Genomic DNA, 19,571 nt, shown 5'->3' on the forward strand with positions numbered 1-19,571 from the left:
TCTAAACACTATCCTACCCGTATTTATTTTCGGACTCCCTCCCACTCCAAATAACCTAACCACAGTGACACTACAGACAATGGTGTCGGTGAAACAATGCTACCAACTGCTACCGGCATCGTCGTGGAGGCAAACGTTTTAAATGGCGAAACTACCACTACCACCACCATTCCGGTAATGCCACCGACACCCGACAACATCAACAGCTCCATCCTGCGGCCAACGAACGTTCGGCAAAACCCGCTGGACGCAGCCTATCCGCTCGGTGCGATCCGGCGCGAACCGCAGCACTCGATCAACAGTGGCAACTTTGACAATGCGAGCGTCCTTTCGTCCGACTCCAGCTCCACGATCGGGTACGGTGATCCGAACCAGGTCGGGCTGCCGGTGGCCACCGCCCAGAAGCGCTGGATACCGCACCAGCAGCGCGAGCTGCTCGAGAAACAGGCCCAGCTTTTGCTATCCGGGGCCGCCTTGAAGCGCAAGCGTGAAACGGAGATTTTTTGAAGTGTGCCCTCTGTTTCACTTACTAAACCCGGGGGTGCGTCACTACGGTGCCACAGGAACACAGGACAGAACTCAACTCATTTAGTTAGGTGTGATAATGATAGCATATAGCGAAAGAGATAGCGGAACGCTTACTCTCTCCCCTTCCAAAATGACACTGTCTCCTCGCGGAACCGTACCCTAATTTAAATGCAGCCGTACTCTCGCAACGATTTGCCATTTTTTGTAGTTAAAGCGGATATTTTACGTGTTAAACAGCGCTCCTTAAAACAAAACAAAAACTCCAACAACAACCACTACAACAGCAACACAGCTAATGTAAACAAATAGAATTAATACTTAATACAGTTGTTTATAAACGCTCGCTAATACTTCTGCCTTTATTATCCTCTCCGTTTACGTATTACCTTATGTACAGATGAACGCTAATTTATTGCCCTTTTATTTTGCCAGGGATGAGTTTCTTATTTATTGCAATAAAAAATTATTGTAAAATAGTACGCTTTTTATGTTTTATTTTTGTTTTCTAATTTAGTTTCAAATTGTAATATTTGAATGTAGTTATATCGTTCTTTTAATTTGTATTTCAGCATGATATACAGTACAACTTACACGGTATAAAACTTTCTTACGTTAAGTATTAAAATGGGGTTTTTTGTTGATTAATCTTTTCCCTAACGGATCTATTAAACAGGGTCTGATCACTTTTTTGGCAAGCTGGGAATGGAATTTCTGTTTTACAAGGTTTCTTGTTTTATCGTTGCAAACCGAAGCACAATCTCTGGAGCGTTTTTTAGCGCAGAATTACATATTAAAATTATGATTCTTATTTATATGGGTTTGCTTCGGCCTTACAGTGTGTTCCAAGCCACTTTCGAATGTGCACGTTGTTTTTTCCGCGTCCAAGAAGTTATTCCACGTCACTCTGATATTTCATTTTCATCGTCATAATTTGTAATTTCTTCAGTATGATTTTCAACAGCCTGTCAATGCGGGATGAGATCCGGCTTCAAAATCCGGTGAAGCAACGATGACAGCAACCCATTGAAGTGTTAAAAATCATGCTGGAGAAATTAAAAATTATCATGATGGAACTGAAATATCAGATTGATGTGGATTAACACGGTGAATAACAGTGTTTACATTTGAAAGTGACTTGGAAATCCCTGTAACGTACAATTTAAAAATACAGAATACAGCGTTTTCCAAGTAATTTTCGAATGAGCACATCATTATTCATCACATCCAAGATGTTTTTCAACAGCTGCCAAATAGTGTATTTTATTCATAATGAAATTTCAGTTTCAACACATGGTTTTCAACACATAACAAAGAACTGTCAAACTCAATCCAACTTGAGACGTGTTGAAAATCACAGGGAAGAAATTGAAAATGATGATGATGGAAATAAAATAAATTTGTTTTGGAAAATAAATTGTTGTGGATTAACATGTTTTACGCTGTTAATAACAATGTTTACATTTGAAAGTGACTTGGAAACCTCTGTTATTATTATGTTTGATTAAAAAACTATAATCTGTCTAAATCTATCCTTCAACCAGGATAACAATGCTACAGAAAAAAAGCTCTTTAAAACATAAAATTCAGGAAAAAGACTTGAACACACAAAAGATCAAGAAATAAATGCAAGAAACCCTGTAATTACCGCTTATTTATTGATTTTGTACAAAACCGTTCCTCTAAATTGGATATAACACCAATATATTATTATTGAATTGCACTAAAACTGTTTTTCTAAGAGGTATTTGTAGCCAGTTTTTTTCCAAATCACCGTTTAGTTCTAATTTAGCTTAAGCTAAGCTTAAGTAGATAAAAAAAATCAAACTGAATGTGAGTTTTTGTGCCTCAATCTTACCCTTTGTCTGTGTCTTTCCCTCTTCCCAACGACTTCCACCCAAATGCAGTAGCGACACCGAAAGTGCCGAAGTGAAGCAACCGATGACGAAAACCCAGCGCCTGAAGAACATTTTCGCCAAACGCTTGCAGCGTGGAGGTGGTGTCGGAACGAACGAACTGCCTGAAGAAATTGTCACCACCCCGGACGTAGCGGCCGTCGACGAGCAGGACACAAAGTCGTCTGATGTAGCGGGTAAACCGACAAAGGTAAGATATTTTTAGTGTGCCATACCCCCTTTTTACCACCGTGTTCTAACAACGTGTTTGCGTTCCACCCCATCCACCAGGACGATCAAACGCTGGTGTACGCCGAACTGGAGCTAAAACCAGCCGCCGGGGAGATCTCGTTCGTCAACAAACCGCCGGCCGCCGTCAGCAACGAGTCGACCGAGTATGCCGAAATTATGTACATCCAGCAGCAGGCCAACGCAACGGCCGGAAGCGAAGCAACGCAGCAGCCTCAGCAGCCTCAGCAGCAACCGCAGCAGCGTCACCATTCGAGCGAAGACAACCGTCCCGTGATCGACGTTAGCATCCAGAAACCGAGCGCCAAAGGTGACGGTGGCAAGGCGCCACCGGCCGGGGGCAAATAATCTGCCCGAAACCTCGCCGAATAACGGGGGGGAAAAGCAGCCTACAGGAGGCATAGCATGCAGTACTCCTCCTCCGTGTCGAATGAGGAGGAACAATAAGGCACGTTTTGCACTTAACTTCATTCATCGTTCCATACTATGTGTCCGCCCATTTTTTGTTCGTCATACAATCATTTCCATTTCATTTAAACGCTCGACGGTCTTAGTTCACTTTATGGCAGCAGGGTTTAGAGTTGTCAACCGCGCAGCAGGCGCGTTCATCACAGTTGTAGTGGAAGAAGAAGCAGGACACAGCGAAAAGGAATGCGTTTAGAGGTTAAGTTAGATGTGAGCGAATTTAAGAATTTAATAATGAAGCGAACGTTTGTGAGAAAGACATACATACACACCATATCGTTCTAAGATTTCCTAAGCTCTGACTTTTACGAGTGAAACCCCCCGCAAATGGAGATCGGGAGATTGCTAGGTTGGGATAAATTTTATAAAATAGTACTTTTGTATACAGGGTACGAATTGAAATATAAGAACGTATGAGAGACCCCGCGAGAGATAGTTTTAACAGTTAATTTTCCCTTTTTTATATCACAACGATATGACCTACTTTTATGAATTATAAAAGACTCACACAAAAAATAGCACTTATGCGTCATGTTTTCTAGCAAGCCAGTAGAGAGTAAGGCGTACCGTCCACGCCTCTTCGAATTTATTCCACACCGGCCACACCAGCCACACCGTGTCGTCATCCCACGTCATCTGCATCGGCAAAACTCGGCGCAAACGGGCAAATTGCAACAACCTGCTATTGACATAACTCAAATGGCATAACTATCTAACTGCGACACGCAAACTTCTTCACTGCAGGGGGGTTGAGGGGAGTACGCTAAAGGTCAAAATCGAGGGTGTTTCGCCGGCAGAACACACAGAGCAAACGGTCGCAAATTAGCAACAAACAGCAGTCCCCAAACGAGCGAATCGTTCCGGATCGGTCGGTGCGCAAAAACGTTATACTGTAGAGCGAGAGAGGATGGGAGACCTGCAGGTGATAACCGTTTGCTTGAGGGAAAGGGGTGAAAGGTCAAACAGCGCTTGCCACCTCTGCAGCAGTCTATACGGGGCAACGCAATGAGATGAAATTATTGCTCCAAAGGTACAACACACCTCACCAAACACCAAGAGCTTCACCGTAGAAGGAAAAGATGATTGCAAAGTGCAAAGAGAGAACAGGGTACACCTTTCGGAACAACTTCTTCGTCGTCGTCGTCGTCGACTGTAGTGGGGAAAGAGTGTTCCGGAGGGCAAGCGCATACCTGTTTCCGGTTTTAACGATTGTAGAGTCAGTAATTAAATTGAGTTTAACGAGAGGATTTATAGAATTTCTAAACTAAATTAATTAAGGATATGGTGTCGTAAAATAAAACACACCCTTGTGCCCGCGCCCATCACCGCCCCATTGCCAACCTATTGCTGGAGTGGTGCGCCATTCGGTTGGTGGGAAACGCACGCAGCATAGTCGAGTGTGTCGTCTGGTGTGGCAAAACTGCTGCCTAGCAAAATGGGAAACAGTTGCGACATCCCCGAGCTGCCTTGGGACGCCGAAACTCATGACCCTAAAACCGGACCATTACCGGCACAGGCACCGGGTTCGTTGCTTGCTGTACTCCGTTCGTCTCTAGGGTGCTATGGTGCCGTGTGTCTGCAGTACGACAGCGTCTTAGTGTGTGCTCCTTCTGCGCTAGTCTCTTCTTCAAGATGGTGTGTCCTCGATGTCGTCTTCAGAATGCGTGCAATGGTATTCCTGCATGCACTACGGAAGTGGTGTACGCCCCGGACTGAAATGCCAATTTCCTCATTTGCAAGCCACAAGGATATTGCCGACGATGGCGGGGACCGTTTGACAGGTGCAATCGAGCGTTCATAGTGTGTACTACCTCGCAAGTCGTTGCTAACGCCTTCACTAAGACACCGGCCCTGGCTGTGGCCCGAGTTGGTGTGTTTCCAAGGAGCCATAAACAAGAAAACAATCATTATTGGCAGACGTTAACGCTTTAATGAGGCTGAAATCTTAGATTTAATGAGTGACACAGGGCCACTCCGATGCACGATGGGCGACGATGATGTTTATGAGCCCGCCGGGGAGAAGTGGCCGTCAGTTTGACGTAATTGGAAGCGTGGCGTGCGATGTCAACAGCTCATCGACGGAGCAGATCTTGCCTCATTCAAGGACGACGGTCAACGTTATAAGGATCCATGAGGGGATCGAGCACATCAGCCGAAGCACAATCAAGAAAACGGAGCAAGTTGCAAAACAATTCAAGTAACGATTTTGTTTTCTTACGCGAACGTTGGTCCAGTTGGGATTGTTATTCGTTTACGAGTTGTTAAGAAATAAACTTAATTGGAAATAAATAACTCTGCCTTACCCATTATCAACATGCAAAAGGCTCATCACTAATGGGGTTTGGATTTTTTTCAGTGATTTTTTATAACCCCCGCTCCAGTGCCTATTTCGCAATATGTTTTGCATGACACTACAGTGGAGTACAGAACTGATGGTACAGCTGTACATCATTAGTTTCTCTCGGTAATTCTAGTTGAATTTTTATTACCTGTTCCTTTATTTGACCTCATTTCGTAGATAATAAAGTTAATTAAGCCCGAATACAGTTCAACACAAAGCCATTACAAGATACCTTTCGAATCCGAGAATTACACTAAATGAAACGGCTGCTAAACTCATGTAGGTCCTGGAACCGATTTCAAACCCATGCCGACTCTGGATCTGATTTTATTTACCTCTTACAAGACCTGGAACTAATCCGGTCCTGTAACTGATATACAATCTATATCAGTTGTGGAACTCATCCTGGAACTGATCCTATACTCGTCTTCTTCTTCTTCTTTGGCTCAACAACCGATTTCGGTCAAGGCCTGCCTGCCTGTACCCACTTGTGGGCTTGGCTTTCAGTGACTAATTGATTCCCCCCCATAGCAGGATAGTCAGTCCTACGTATGGCGGCGCGATCTATTTGGGGATTGAACCCATGACGGGCATGTTGTTAAGTCGTACGAGTTGACGACTGTACTACGAGACCGGCTCAAACCCTATACTCATACCGTTCCTAAAACTGATGCCAGTCCTATAGCGAACTTTAAATAGTTGCTATGTCTATGAAGACCTAGCAGTTCTGGAAGTGATGATGAACCTATATGTAACGGTCCTAAAACTGTTTGAACATTGTACGCAGTATCAATCTCAGTCGCGCAACCTACCCGGCTCAGGAACCAATACAGTACCTACACTGATTCGGTAACTGGTTCCACTTGTAGATAAATCAGTGGCGGATTAATACGAGTGAATGCCCTAATCGATGACACGAATATTAACCTTTCTGAAGTATCGAGCGAGAAGTTATATGAGGAATTCTATACGATAGAAATTGAGGATTGCGAAGCCAATTTACTTGTGCGCGGGAGGTAAGTTCTTTTTCTCGAAGACCCACTCAGCCGCTTAGTTTGCGTACTGCCACCCCTGCCAAACCATTCCCATTGCCATGTTGAATGCCGCTTAGTTTGCGTACTGCTTAATCCACCCCTGCCAAACCATTCCCATTGCCATAAGCCATTTTTTTTTTTTTGATAAATTTGGCGAAGACGTTCAACGTAGGACTTAGAAGGACTAAGAAGTTGCTTCATAAATCGCTTCAAATCGTAAACTTCGTTTAAATTGATTTAGCTAGGTTTTATCAAATAATCTTGTGGATTTTTTTGTTTTGAGTTTAATATGACCTAAAAATGATTAATTTCTAAATAGATGAAAGGAAACATATGGTAAAAATGAAGAAAAATAAGAATTAAAAGAATAAAAACAAAAATAAGATATCGACCACGATGATGAAAATAATAAAATGAATAATGTCTCTTGTAACAATCGTGAATAAAAACAAACGAATGTTTCGATGTACGGAGGCTAGTCGTAACAAATTCAATATAGTTGTACCATCTATTCCGCGAGCAACTGTATGTGTACCTTCTAGTGCGTTTACTTTGCACCATGAAAATGGCTGACTGCTTCGTGTTGAAGCATCGCTTCCGGCCCGTTGTTTCTCTGTGCGAAGTCCGGCGCTTAAGTGGTCAATTATAAAGCTATAACTCATGTTCCACATTACATTTCGTGTGCCTGTTTGTAAGTGGCTGTGTTGGTTGTTACGGCACAACAAACGCGTTAAGCTATCAACATTTTAGATCGATTACTGTACAGGACGGGGTCTACTGCTTCGATCGGCTTGTTTTAGGGATGGACAAAACTAGCATTAGCAAAATTAAAGCTTCACTATTTTCTTACCAGCAATTTTGGGTCACACGAAACGCGCAAGACATTGTAAAAGCCAGATGGTAAAGGATAAGAATCTCACTCGCTTAGCTGCAGCAGCAACAGTTTTGTCGGCCCACTCACCTGCAACGAAAGGCAAGCAAAAGTGCAAGAAAAACAATGAATCTAATGAAGAAAAGTGTCAATTGAGAAAAGCCGTCGTGTGCTGTCGTAGAAAAGCAACGGATGGTGTCAATGGCGCACATCCATACACGCTCCTCAGCCACAGCTTGAACTGAAAACACCCAATTACGAAGACACCATCTTCATCGCGCGCCAGCAGTAGCAGCTGATGCTGTTGGTTTGACTTTGCACGAGAAGATGAAGCTGCTCCTTCAAACTCTCCCCCGTGCTGCTACGAAAGAGGTGAACTTAAATCGCTAGTAATGAGGCAGGATTTGCAGTGCTTTCGGTGCAGCCGGCAGCCGGCAGTCGTCGACGCCAGTGAAATCGATCTTTCGACACAGCACCACCACCACCGCGTACATGACACGTTTGCTCGAGTGGCTTCGCCGTGGAACGGTTAAGCCGGTGGTCGTACGTACGCGGTACACGGTGGTTTGTTGTTATACTTGGCCAATTATCTGGAATCTTTTTCTGCCGCCTTTCGCCGCCAGGATGCTACCAACACGCCAAACGGGGCGTCACATCGGGTAACGGCTTTCCCGCTCCTTAAGCGATCGACAAAACGATGACGATGAAGGATTGAGTTTGCTTTCAGCCCCACATGGCTCAACCCATCTGGGATGTGGGTCGAGAAGCGTTTACCTAGATTGACGGTTTCAACCTCGGATCGGAGATAGACCGGAGGGAAATTGATTTTGCTTTTGGATTTTTGCGCGGTAGCCGTTTGTCTCGTTACCGGGACGATCTCTTGGTGCTGCTGCGTGGGACAGTTGGCTATCAATCGCCCGAGTGGGGGAGATTGTTCGTTTCCGACAGACGTCTGTACGGTCTGCGTCTTGCATTGCTCATTACGCCGGTCGGTGCAGGGGCGTATGTTCAGCTCGGAATAGGAAATCATTTTACAAACCCTGATCGGACAGGACAGACGCTTGTCGTAGAGCAGAAATCAAAGAATCTTTAATAATGCTTCCTGCTGCCGGCAACGGAAACGAATTGCAAGGTGAGTGAAAAAAAACTAACCTTTGTCTGGCTTTGTACACTGTTCGAACATCTGCCGGGAAGTGAAACCGAAGCACGTACATGTAGTTCGGTTTGCAAAATCGGGTAGGAATTTACATTGTTCTAGTCGATAGCGATACTTGGACGAAACCGCAACGAGATTGTAAGCTGCAGTGGCTGTGGGTTTACGATATTCTTCTAGCATTGGGGTCAGTATGTTGTGTTTGGAGCGTAAATCGTCCCTCGGTTACAGCATTTGCACTTGCAACTTAACCCATAGCCCATGCAATAAAGATCTGTCTTGGCAATACGATAGGAATAATAGGTTTGTGCACTTTTAAGCACAAAAGGTTTAAAAAGGAGATTGTGTAGATGTTAAATTACGTTATTGATTCAAAGAAAACTTTTATCACAACATCTATCACCGTCTACTTCGTTTGGGATCAATATTGAAACAAATAAGAGACATTATTTATAAAGGATGCAGACATTTAGGCGCTTAAATAAAAGCAGAGGCTGATTTAAAAGGGTTTTTGGTACATTTTTAGCGAACTCTGTAGAAATAGCTATACCTCTTTATTTTAAATTAAAAAAAAAAATAACTAATAAAATATCTTTAATAAAAATAATAAAAATAACTTCCGAGAGTGACGAAGATGGGATGCACTTTAAGAGAAATGGCATAAATTTGGGCACTTACAATGAAACAAGGGGCTTTAAATATATTTTTTCTTTAAAGAAGCCGTTTTATGTAGTATTATTTATTGTCAAATGCTGTTCAGATCAATATTGAACAAGAAAGGCAGATTTAAATCAGACATTGTATACATTTAGGCTGTTCAAAACGCAAGGGCTTGTCAATGTGAGGTCATTTACAGGCATTTCCAAGTCAATGTGAAGATAATTATTCACCGCTTTCACGATATGTTTCAAAATATGTTATCTAATAGTGTATTTGCTTTATAACGAAATTTCAGTTCTTTCACATAATTTTCAACACATCACAAATAACTGTAGGTTATGTTTGATACTTATTTTAGGACATAATTTATTTAAAGCCCCTTGATTCGTTGTAAGAGCCCAAATGTATGCCAAATGTATGCTTGAGACGTGTTGAAAATTAAGCTGATGATTTTTTAATATGGTGATGGAAACTAAATATCAAATTCATGTGGATTAAAATCTTGCACGTGGTAAATAACAAGTTTTACATTCGAAACTGACTTGGAAAACCCTGTATATGTATCCAATTTACACATTTTAAATAAATTGTATTGAGATCAACGTTTAGCTAGATAGATGGCTTTGGAAATACAATTGCATACTTTTAGTCCTTGTATGCATTTTCGTTAGCTTAAAATTGTGTTAACGTCAATTCTGTAATATATTGTCTTTGTAAAAAATACATACATTTAGGCGCCTAACAAACCTTGCAGATGTATATGCACATAAAAGGTTTTCTCTATGAGTTTGACTCAATGCTGTTTGAGTAAGAATTGAACTAAATTAACAACATGTCCTTCGTGGGTTCAAGTCTAGAATGGACCGCCACCCCGTAGCAAGAACTTGCCTATGTAGGTCTATATAAGCCTGTGTGACCTATGTAAGCCTATGTAGGCCGGCTTGTCCGCTTAGAACGTCCCGCAAAGTAGAAGAAGAATATAAACAGGGCCTTCTAAATATGTGTTTGCTTTAAAAAAAATCATTCAATGTTGTGTCAGTCACTGTAATAGACGTTGTAATAGATGGCCTTCTAATGCAAAATGCATACATTTAGGCGCTTCCAAGATGTTAACAGTAATAAGCGTAATTTTGAGTTTATGTTTGTACCTTCAACAAAGCGGCTTACTGCAGCTTTTTTCATCCTTCAACTCGTTGCATACGACTCCCTTAACCCAACCACCCGCAACATAAATTTACTGCACTTTATGAGCCTTTACTTGCCTTATTTATGAGCGTGCCACCCCCCCCCCCCTCTACCCTCATTATTGCACCGTGGTTGCAAGTAAAACCGATAAAACAACGCATCCTGCCCGACAGCTGGTACATTTATCATTCGAGGCGGGGAAAGGATTGTGCCTGCCTTGTCGCAGTGATAAAAGTGTGACCATGTTCTTGTACGGCTGTGTGTGTGAAAGTGGTTTTGTGGTTGCGTTAATTGTTTAATTTTTCACCGACAAACTGCCTCACCAGGAAACCACAGCCAGCTAAACGAGGGTCGGGGAGGGTTTTGATTTTTCATTGCAAAACACCGCCCCGGACTCGATGTGTTCCGGCTGCATGTGTGTGTGTGCCATCGCCTCGTGCAGAAAAGATGAAGAATGTATCCTCCGGTGGTGGATGTAGCAAGCGACGAGGAAAGGGTTGTTTCCACTCCCTAGGGATGATTGAAACATATGACAATGGGCTGACCCAATTAAGCATGTAACCGATGCGGCAGAACACCCGGTCCCGGTTTCGCAAAAATGCAGTGCTCCCAAGGGGAGGTACAGTCACCGCAAAGGGGTTGGAAAAATAGCCTACAAACTTACTAAACGATTGCATTTTGCCCTGCCGTACCGGGCCGATCGGAAAATGGGACGAACAGCGGGCGAAGAGAAGAACCCACTTGTCATAAATTATTCACCCACTGGAGTCGGGCGCTGGCTGCAGCTGGTGTTTCTGCTTGCAAGGATGATACAGAAAAGAGTGCCTGGGATGTGCACCAGAGTCCGCACAGAATGGAGCTGCATATAACATGTGACAAAGAGAGCGAGAGAGCGAGAGAGATAGAGTGGTGTGTGTGTGGGGAGAAGCTCCATTCAACTGTTAGATTATGTGCATACGTTGTCTCCAGTGAGAGTGTCCACCTTTTTGGGAAGCGGTGGAAGCGCCGTTGGAAAGCAAAACACAGGACAAAACCCAGGATCCAAACGGGTGCCTGCTTGAGGCTCTAAGAAGAAGGCAACACGGCCTGCCAGTGCCTGCCGACGAGGGTGGGAAAACTCTTTCGTAGGATAATTTTTACCCCAAACAACATCCTCTCCTCCGGACACTGGCTGATGAACTGGCACCGGTAGGACGCGTTACACTGACAGAATGTATCCCGAGGCCCTTGCCTCAAATCATGTCGAAGCATTCCTGGAAACGCTCACCAGGCGAGCGCTGAATGATCGCTTTCCCTTGCTGCACCACCGCTTCGTTCCACAGAATGGGGTGGCAAAAATGGCAGAACATCATCGGCACTTGTACATTCAAATTAGTTACAACACCACTGTTGCTTGCGCATGTGTATGTGTTTGTGTGTGCATGCCTGTCCGTACTGTGTTGCGGACGCCAATGCGCTCTCCCCACAGAAGCACGACGAATGGGGGAAAGATTATTATGCATAAATATTTACAGACTACTCTGGCGTAAAATTGCTTTTGAATATAAAACCTGGCAAAGGAATGGCTGCTGGTATGGCGGCACAGGCGGAAAGGGCCAAACAACACATACACACACGAGGAACACGTGTGTGCGTTTATTGGCCGGGCTTAGGAGGGGCCCTGAAACGGCAACAACATGCTACGGTACACATCACTCCGGTAGTTGAAGAATGTACTGCATTTCTTTGTGATTGGCCAAGGATCAGGCCGGGCTTCTGATGCTTCTTCGGGTGAAGACGATTTGTTTGCGTTAGCCTTATCGGGGGAGCATCATTCCAGCAGCCAAGAACGTACCGAGAGAAGCTTAAGTGCAGTGTTTGCGAGGATCGGTTGTACGCGGGGACGATTGCGCTTGGGAGCGTTCTTCTTACGGCAGTTGTGTGTGTGTTTTTCATTCGCACAGCTTTCGATGCGCTGCAACCGGAAGGATAAGGCAGCAGCTAGCAAGGATAAATCTGTTTAAAAGTATCGATTTAATCGATTGTTTGTTTGGTAAATGCATCGTTCTCACCGGGGTCAGCAGGGACGGTGGAGAACATTATCGCATGAACGTGACATGATGCAGTTCTGTTTTTGCTGTCTCGACAGGGATTATTGGCGAGATTTCAATAGATTTTTAAAAGCAAAAATTCATTTAAAGTTTATCGGTACGTTTGAACTCGGAACGTTTTGAACTTGTGAACAAGAAAACGAGACATGGTTGAATTTTGTTAAAATTAACGTGTTAAAGGAGTTTTTACATTATTTTTTTCAGTCATATCTACACAGGCCTAATCTACATATTCTTTAGGGCTGGAAAACCTTAGAAAAGCTATAGGATGAACCAGAGCAATAGCAGAGGATTAAATAAGTTTAGCCATGGCTTTGAAAGGATATATTTCAATGTGCACCCTTGACTAGCAATATTTTTTGTTACCAGGTACTAACGAGGTCTGGTGGTACAGTCGTCATCTCGTACGACTTAACATCATGTCCGTCATGGGTTCAAGCCCCGAATAGACCGTGCCCCCATACGTAGGACTGACTATCCTGCTATGGTAACAATAAGTCAAAGAAAGCTAAGCTCACTTCAGTGGGGGTACAGGCAGGCCTTGACCGACAACGGTTGTTATGCCAAAGAAAAAGAAGAAGACTAACGAGGTAACTAATTACCGGTTTGATTCAATTTAAGGACAGCTTCAAACTCCAAACATTCATCATGTTTTTATTGAGTTTCTTCATGTCCAATTGTTGGGTCCAATTGCTGGCCGATTTTTAATTTTACAAGGTTGCCATAATGTTCTTTTCTCAATTAAAAAGGTGTGTGACCCTTAGTACGCCTTGATGTCACGATAAAAAATAATTTCGGTCGGTTCCCCACCGATAATTCAATGACCAAATCCTATAACAAATTTTACAAAAAGGTTCTCATTTTCAATCTCTCACTATAGAGCGTAAATTTTTCACTCTATAGTGAGACGATGTCGGTTAGTGAGTTGATGCTAGGTGCGGATAACTTGGATGTTTTTTGTACCGTGTTGGTTTTCTTGCACTCTTTGCACCGACATAGCGATTCATCGATGTAGGCGTTGCACGAAAAACGACAACCATGTTTACCTCAAACAAACATACGAATAATATGTTGTGTAATATTTATGAAGTGATCTAAATAGTTTAAAAATTAAATAAGTACAAGTAAGCATAACATTAATTGCAGCAGCTTCCATGGTATGTAGGTACGGGTAACCAGTGGATCACACACCGCTGCCATACTGATATCGTTATTGACCGCATGGTGTACTGTTGATGTCTGGATTTTTGCAGGACGATACCAAAATATCCAGGACCCTACAGGAAGCAGGTTCATTTCGAATGCTCAACATCTGCGTCACCTATTTTCCCTTATATTGTCGGAGGAAATGTCCCAGAATCCTCTTTTATTGTAGGACGCAAACGTCGTTCTGAAGACTTTAACCGGCGAAATCAGAGCCGGTGCACCGTACACACTCCGAGCAGAATCGGCTGCTGCGAGCTGTCAAGCGCCTCAAAGTGCTGCGACTCATTGATCAGCACCTGCGCTAAATCGCGCCGCAGAAGACGCTGACGATGTTTCCTGTATGCCGCAGTTATTCGACTTTATGCAGATAGGACCAGACCTGCTACAATGCGCCTTATCCGTTGCCGAAATATTTTCATTGGTGGACGATGAGCACTTTTATGCTATCGATGTGCTGGATTACATATTAGTATACGTGAACCGTTTGAACAAACGAATAATAAATTACGATGTAATTATCGCAGCAGTGGATAGTTACGGTTTAACAGAACATTCCAGCCGAGAGAAGACACATGGACATAACTTTTTCTTTGATGGACCTGGTAGCACCGGGAAGCCGTTTCCGTTCGAAACTATTATTGCGTACACGGGATGCCAATCAAAAATTGCAATCGCAGTGGCTCCAAGTGGAATTGCTGCTCTGCTACTGACCGGGGGACGTACGCTTCACTCTACATTCAAGCTATCGCTATACCTGGACGCTAACAGTTCCTGTAACATCCATGTATAATCAGCACTGGCTGAATTGATGCAAAAGGCATCACTGATCTTATGGAACGAGACATCCATGAGCAGCGGCTATGCTCTAGAACAGGGGTCTCCAAACTAATAATAGGCTCTCGAGGGCCGCATGCGGCCCGTGGGCCGTAGTTTGGAGACCCCTGCTCTAGAAGCTCGCGCCCTCGATCACGCCCTGCAGGACGTTATGGGAATTCGCCGAACGTTCGGTGATAAGGTGGTGCTGGTATGTGGCGACTTTCGACAGATACTGCCAATCGTTTCGCTTGGTACCAACGTTCAGGTCTTGCAGCAGTGCATCCGGCGGAGCATGCTGGGGGGCAAATTTAGGGCATTGTGTTTGCGGGAAAACATGCGTCTGCCGACAGCCCAGACTGTTCAAGATGCTGAAGAGCGGAAAGAGTTCGTAGAATACGACATACCCGGGATTCGATAAGGCGTATGCCAAGATACCACGGGACTTGATGTTACCTGGAACATATGACCCGAAAGATCAAATTTATCGCAAACAGTGTGTATTTTGATAAAAAAAAATATTCCAACCGGTACTCCACTCACAATTCAATTTGAAGTACATTAAATAAAGAAAATTATTAAATCCTATACACTGCAAAGTTTGTTATAAATAATATTAGCACACAAAAAATTCTTTTACAAAGGATTCAAAAACAAAATGATTATTTGAAGTGCAATTCTTATATCGTTGATAAGACGTATATGTCCCAATAAACGTTGCGTAGCCCTGTAACCGGGCCATTTTAACTAGTTGAAAATAAATTAACGACACCGTTGACTTCCAAGTTCACTCTGCTTTATTCACTCAACCTATACTTACTCCTAACTTTATGCTAAGCTATCACCAATACTATTACAAATTTACACCTAATCAGTCGATTACACTAATGCATGAGTATACTACAGCTAAAATCTTTAAATCGCTAAATTAACAGAAAAACCCCGAATTTTCTACACGAATTGCATTAAATAAGAAATAATAAACATTGATTAATTAAGTTTAATCACAAATAACTTTCTATCATTCTGAAATCATATCATTCATGGCTGAAAAACGTGAAATCCGAGTTACGCGAATGTCCCTGGAACGCATTATTCACTCGGGGAAAAACTGTACATCAGAATCCATTGTAGAGGTAGTTATCATCATAAAAACAAAAACATTATTGCATCATGTTATGCTCTGATTTTAACTATAACACTAAATTAATTCTGTCCGGAATTCGAAGCAAGATTTTTTGTTCTTGTTTTTTTTTTTTTATTTGTAGGCACCTAAACCCAGTTGCCAGTCAGACCGTCGTCCTGTCTGTCTAAGAGGATTTTGACACTCAAAATTGACTGAAGATTATTAAACGAAATTTTGAGGTTGTCCGGAACGTGAATCAAAACATCCGTGATTTGAAATATGAGTTCGAAACTGTCCGAAATATAAATCAAGATATTGTTGAAATTTAATTTTTTTACAACGTTTCGAGTATAATTATTTCGCATTTTTTTTTAATAAAATTTAAAATGTTTGCTTCAGTTAAAGTGGCGGACCCGAAGCACATTCGTTATCTCGAACGCTTCAATAACATGCATGTCATTGATATTTAAGATTGACTATCCGACTGCGTTCCTGCGAATTTAGTCTCGAAAGCCTGTATTGGCCGGCATGTTCGCGTAGAACGATACGTCAAGTAGAGAATGAAACTTTAAGTAAGTTAAGTTAAGTGACTTATGGCAGAGGTATGACCGATTAATTATGAATTAGGAAGAACATATTACATGTCAAAAATGTCTTAAGTGTCCGTAATTCGAAGGAATACTTTAGTTCGTTTGTACATCAAGTTGACGAACTTTCTGCAGGTTAACGCGATTGTTGTAAGATTCGAACGTGTCCTGTCTTGCAGCAGTTAGTACTAAACAGGCATAGTTTTGTTTGATCCAAAAGCAAAAAAATAGTTTCCAGCATATTTTAACAAATCAAGAAAACACTTCAAATATAATTTAAAAATTAAAGCTTGGCCACACACACACACACACACACGCAAAACATATAAACCCTCACTTCAATCGTAAAAAGAAACATCAACTTCAGTACCATTCCTTGGCCGAAACTTCTTCTGCTTCCGACATCTGTACATGCTTTTCAAACTTCATATCGGGCAAGACTTTACGGCAGCTGCTAAAAACCCAACGAAGCTGATCCAGACCACAAATGGGATCATTTTCTCAATTTAACTACGCGCCTGTCCAGTTCCCCGCCAACTCTTTGTCCAGAAGTACCCACCAGAGCCATGCAAACTGCAACCGGGCCCAACAGTGCGGACAAACGAAAAAGCTATTTAATATCGATGCATTGCAATGAGGATCTTAAACTCGCATAAGAGGTGCCCCCTCTCCCGAGTGCCTTAAAAGCTTCCTGCACTCTTATGAGATTCAGTTTAAAATTGCCCAAAATTGATACGAAAAACTTTCATACGTTTGACCACTTGCAAGAGCATTGGAAGAAGAGGGTGGTTATAGCCTCCTGAATTCTGACTAAAGAAGAAACTGGCATGAGGGGTTTTGGGTTCTCCCAATCGACTCGGAGAGTTCGAGTGTATCGAGCTGTTCCGGCGGGCATGTATGGGAACAAATAGGAAAAGTTTAATACCACCCCAGATGCACTGCCGCCATGCACATCCGACACTTCATCCCTCTGGCCACTGAAATGGATTTTTAACCGAGCTCGGTTTCGAAGGACCGGGTAAGCAGCATCAGCAGCGTGTGCGGAAGTCTTGAGCCTTTTATGGCTGCAAAGACGGTAAGCCCTCGAGCGCTTTCCGGATCATTCTTTTTTGCTTCTGTTGTTCTTTGCACATCAGCAAAATGAAAGAAAAAAAAACTACATCCACACACACAGAGAAGAACCAAGATACATCGAGATTAAGAGATAAAGTTCGTCCACAGCTTCGCCCCCGGGGCAGAGTGCTTTCAGTTTTCGTGGTTCGCTTATAGAAACGGGAGCGAGGATGCGCTCGAAACATCGAATGATTATATGTGCCCAACGGTGTACGAACAAGCTGTTTTACGATATGGTCATTGCAATAAAAAGCCGGAAATAGTTAAAGTCGGAAGAAATGATTGCATTTGATAAGGTTCCTTTTTTTTTTTGGTTTGCACCTTCTCTCATCGGCTGCACTGATGTTTCAAGTTTTCTTACAGACAGAGTTCCGTTAGATCCCTGGACATCCTGGTGGTTGGTGGTGGTCAAACGGTGGGGCGGGCAGTAGTAGTGCAATCGTAAAATTTTATCGCAAAGGTGTTTTCGTTGCTGGTATGTAATCCATCGCTCAGTAATTCCGTACAATCGGCTGCGGGGCAGTAAAACTGAGGGGGTGGGAGGCCTATATCTTTCTCTCCAGTTTTGCTCCATTTCACCAGGTACCATGAAAATTAGAAGTAACCGGCAGTTGAGTGGGTGCTGTAAAGTTTAACGATCTCCATTTGCACCCACTCTTTCTGCTCCAACGTACCTTTTCGTTTCGCAAAGCGGGGAGCTTTGTTTTTAGCATCGTGTTTGTTTGCACTCCAATAGAAATAACGACAACATTAGCAAAAGCGTTAAAGCCCACGTTGTCCGAGCATCACCATCATAGTTTGATGGATTACAAAACGCAGCAGCAACATTTTACTGCCAACAGCACCGGAATTGGATTTCAATTGAAGTTAATTTCAAAGCGATACGGCCCAAACAATACGGAACTCCCCGCGCTGCCTGGTGGCGTTGTGCTTCCCTTTCCTCAGTGTTCAGGACTGAGGAAATTAATTACCGACAAGCGGTGCGAGAAATTCCAGCAAGCGAGATTGTTTGCATTAATATCCTTATTGTGCGGAAAACACTAAAGAAAGCATTTGCTTTAGCGTTGTATTGCCGGCGCTGAGGTGGCTTATGCACACCGCGACAAAGCAGCGTCTTATCACCGGTCCAGTTCCCGGAACATGAGGGATGGGCATGTTCGTGGAAGAGAGAAGCATTGCATTGGTTTATGGCTTAACCCTTTCATCGCCACACAACATGCCGGCGCCGTCGAAAGGCGCCGTGTTATAATTACGGTAATTAATTATGCCCGAAGAGCTTTTGCGGTAACGCCGCACGCCCACTCTAGACGCAATGGGAGAGCCTAGACACATATACACATACACACGCACACATGCATTTGACGCACAAATCCCATCAGCTTGGAGCGGGCCCTACAGATAATGAAGGCTCAACTGCAAACACCAAATTATTCCGAAGGCAATCACGCACACACACACGGAGTAGCTGGCCCAACCATGTCATCATAAATTTTCCTGGTAACTGGAGAAGTCTACCTCTTTTGCGATGACAACGGAAAGAACCGCTTCGGAGAGTGGCCCAAAGTCAAAATGATTATGATGGCTTAAATTATGATATTTAAATAAAAACCTCTTCGAAAAGACCCTATTCTCGGTCCTGGAGGCGATGTAACGAGTAAATCCAGTCCCCGGTTGGTTTGAGGATACTGTCACAAAGATCTCCCACACACACACACCCTGTGGGAGGGTCCTATTCATCCCACACTATGTCCGATACCGGATGCACTAACGTGCACAGGGCGTTCCTGGTGAAGGACGAAGCAATCGGCCGTAAAATATGTACTCTCCTAGTGCGATAATCTAGATTCTCATTAATCACTCATATCCTAAGTCCACCCTCAAAGTCCGGTCGAGGCGGGGGCGCTAGCTTGCAACATTTTCGGGCCAGATACACAACACGAAACAAATAACGCTACATTCTCGCCCTGGAATGCGAAAAGCGGGAGAGATGGCCGTAGATGTCTCCGATTGAACGAAGGATTGTCGACCCAATTTTGCCTCCATCAAGTCGAATGATCTGAAGTTTTGCTGCTGCTGCTGCTGCTGCCCTCCTTTTACCCTCCTTTTGTGTAGGGCTGCTTGTTATCTTCGCCCTCGCACACTCCCAGAATGCCTGCCGGACATCGAAAGATGTCGCACTGATGAAGAGCTCTGATACAGTGACGGGGAGAAGGCCGCATTGGAAGAAAGAAATTAGTTTCCAAGAACATTATTTATAT

General features: G+C 43.3%; 2 protein-coding genes across 5 annotated transcripts in view; one reads left to right on the forward strand and one right to left on the reverse strand.

Annotated features, from left to right (window-relative positions):
- The window catches only part of LOC120900920 (fasciclin-3), a 98,819-nt gene extending 95,256 nt beyond the window's left edge, over positions 1 to 3,563 (forward strand). For 2 of the 3 annotated variants that reach the window (XM_040308524.1, XM_040308525.1), the window contains exons 10-11: positions 2,433 to 2,631; positions 2,712 to 3,563. In XM_040308524.1, coding sequence (XP_040164458.1) covers positions 2,433 to 2,631; positions 2,712 to 3,017 — 505 coding nt within the window. In that variant the 3' untranslated portion in view covers positions 3,018 to 3,563. Of the gene's footprint in view, positions 1 to 65; positions 1,008 to 2,432; positions 2,632 to 2,711 lie in introns of those variants that run through there. The other variant, XM_040308526.1, reaches the window with a different exon arrangement.
- Positions 1 to 19,571, reverse strand: part of LOC120900919 — a 286,191-nt gene that overhangs the window by 199,328 nt on the left and 67,292 nt on the right. The gene's annotated exons all lie outside the window — the stretch shown is intronic.

Source organism: Anopheles arabiensis, chromosome 3, assembly GCF_016920715.1.
Source record: "Anopheles arabiensis isolate DONGOLA chromosome 3, AaraD3, whole genome shotgun sequence".
NCBI classification, from domain to species: Eukaryota; Metazoa; Arthropoda; class Insecta; order Diptera; family Culicidae; genus Anopheles; species Anopheles arabiensis.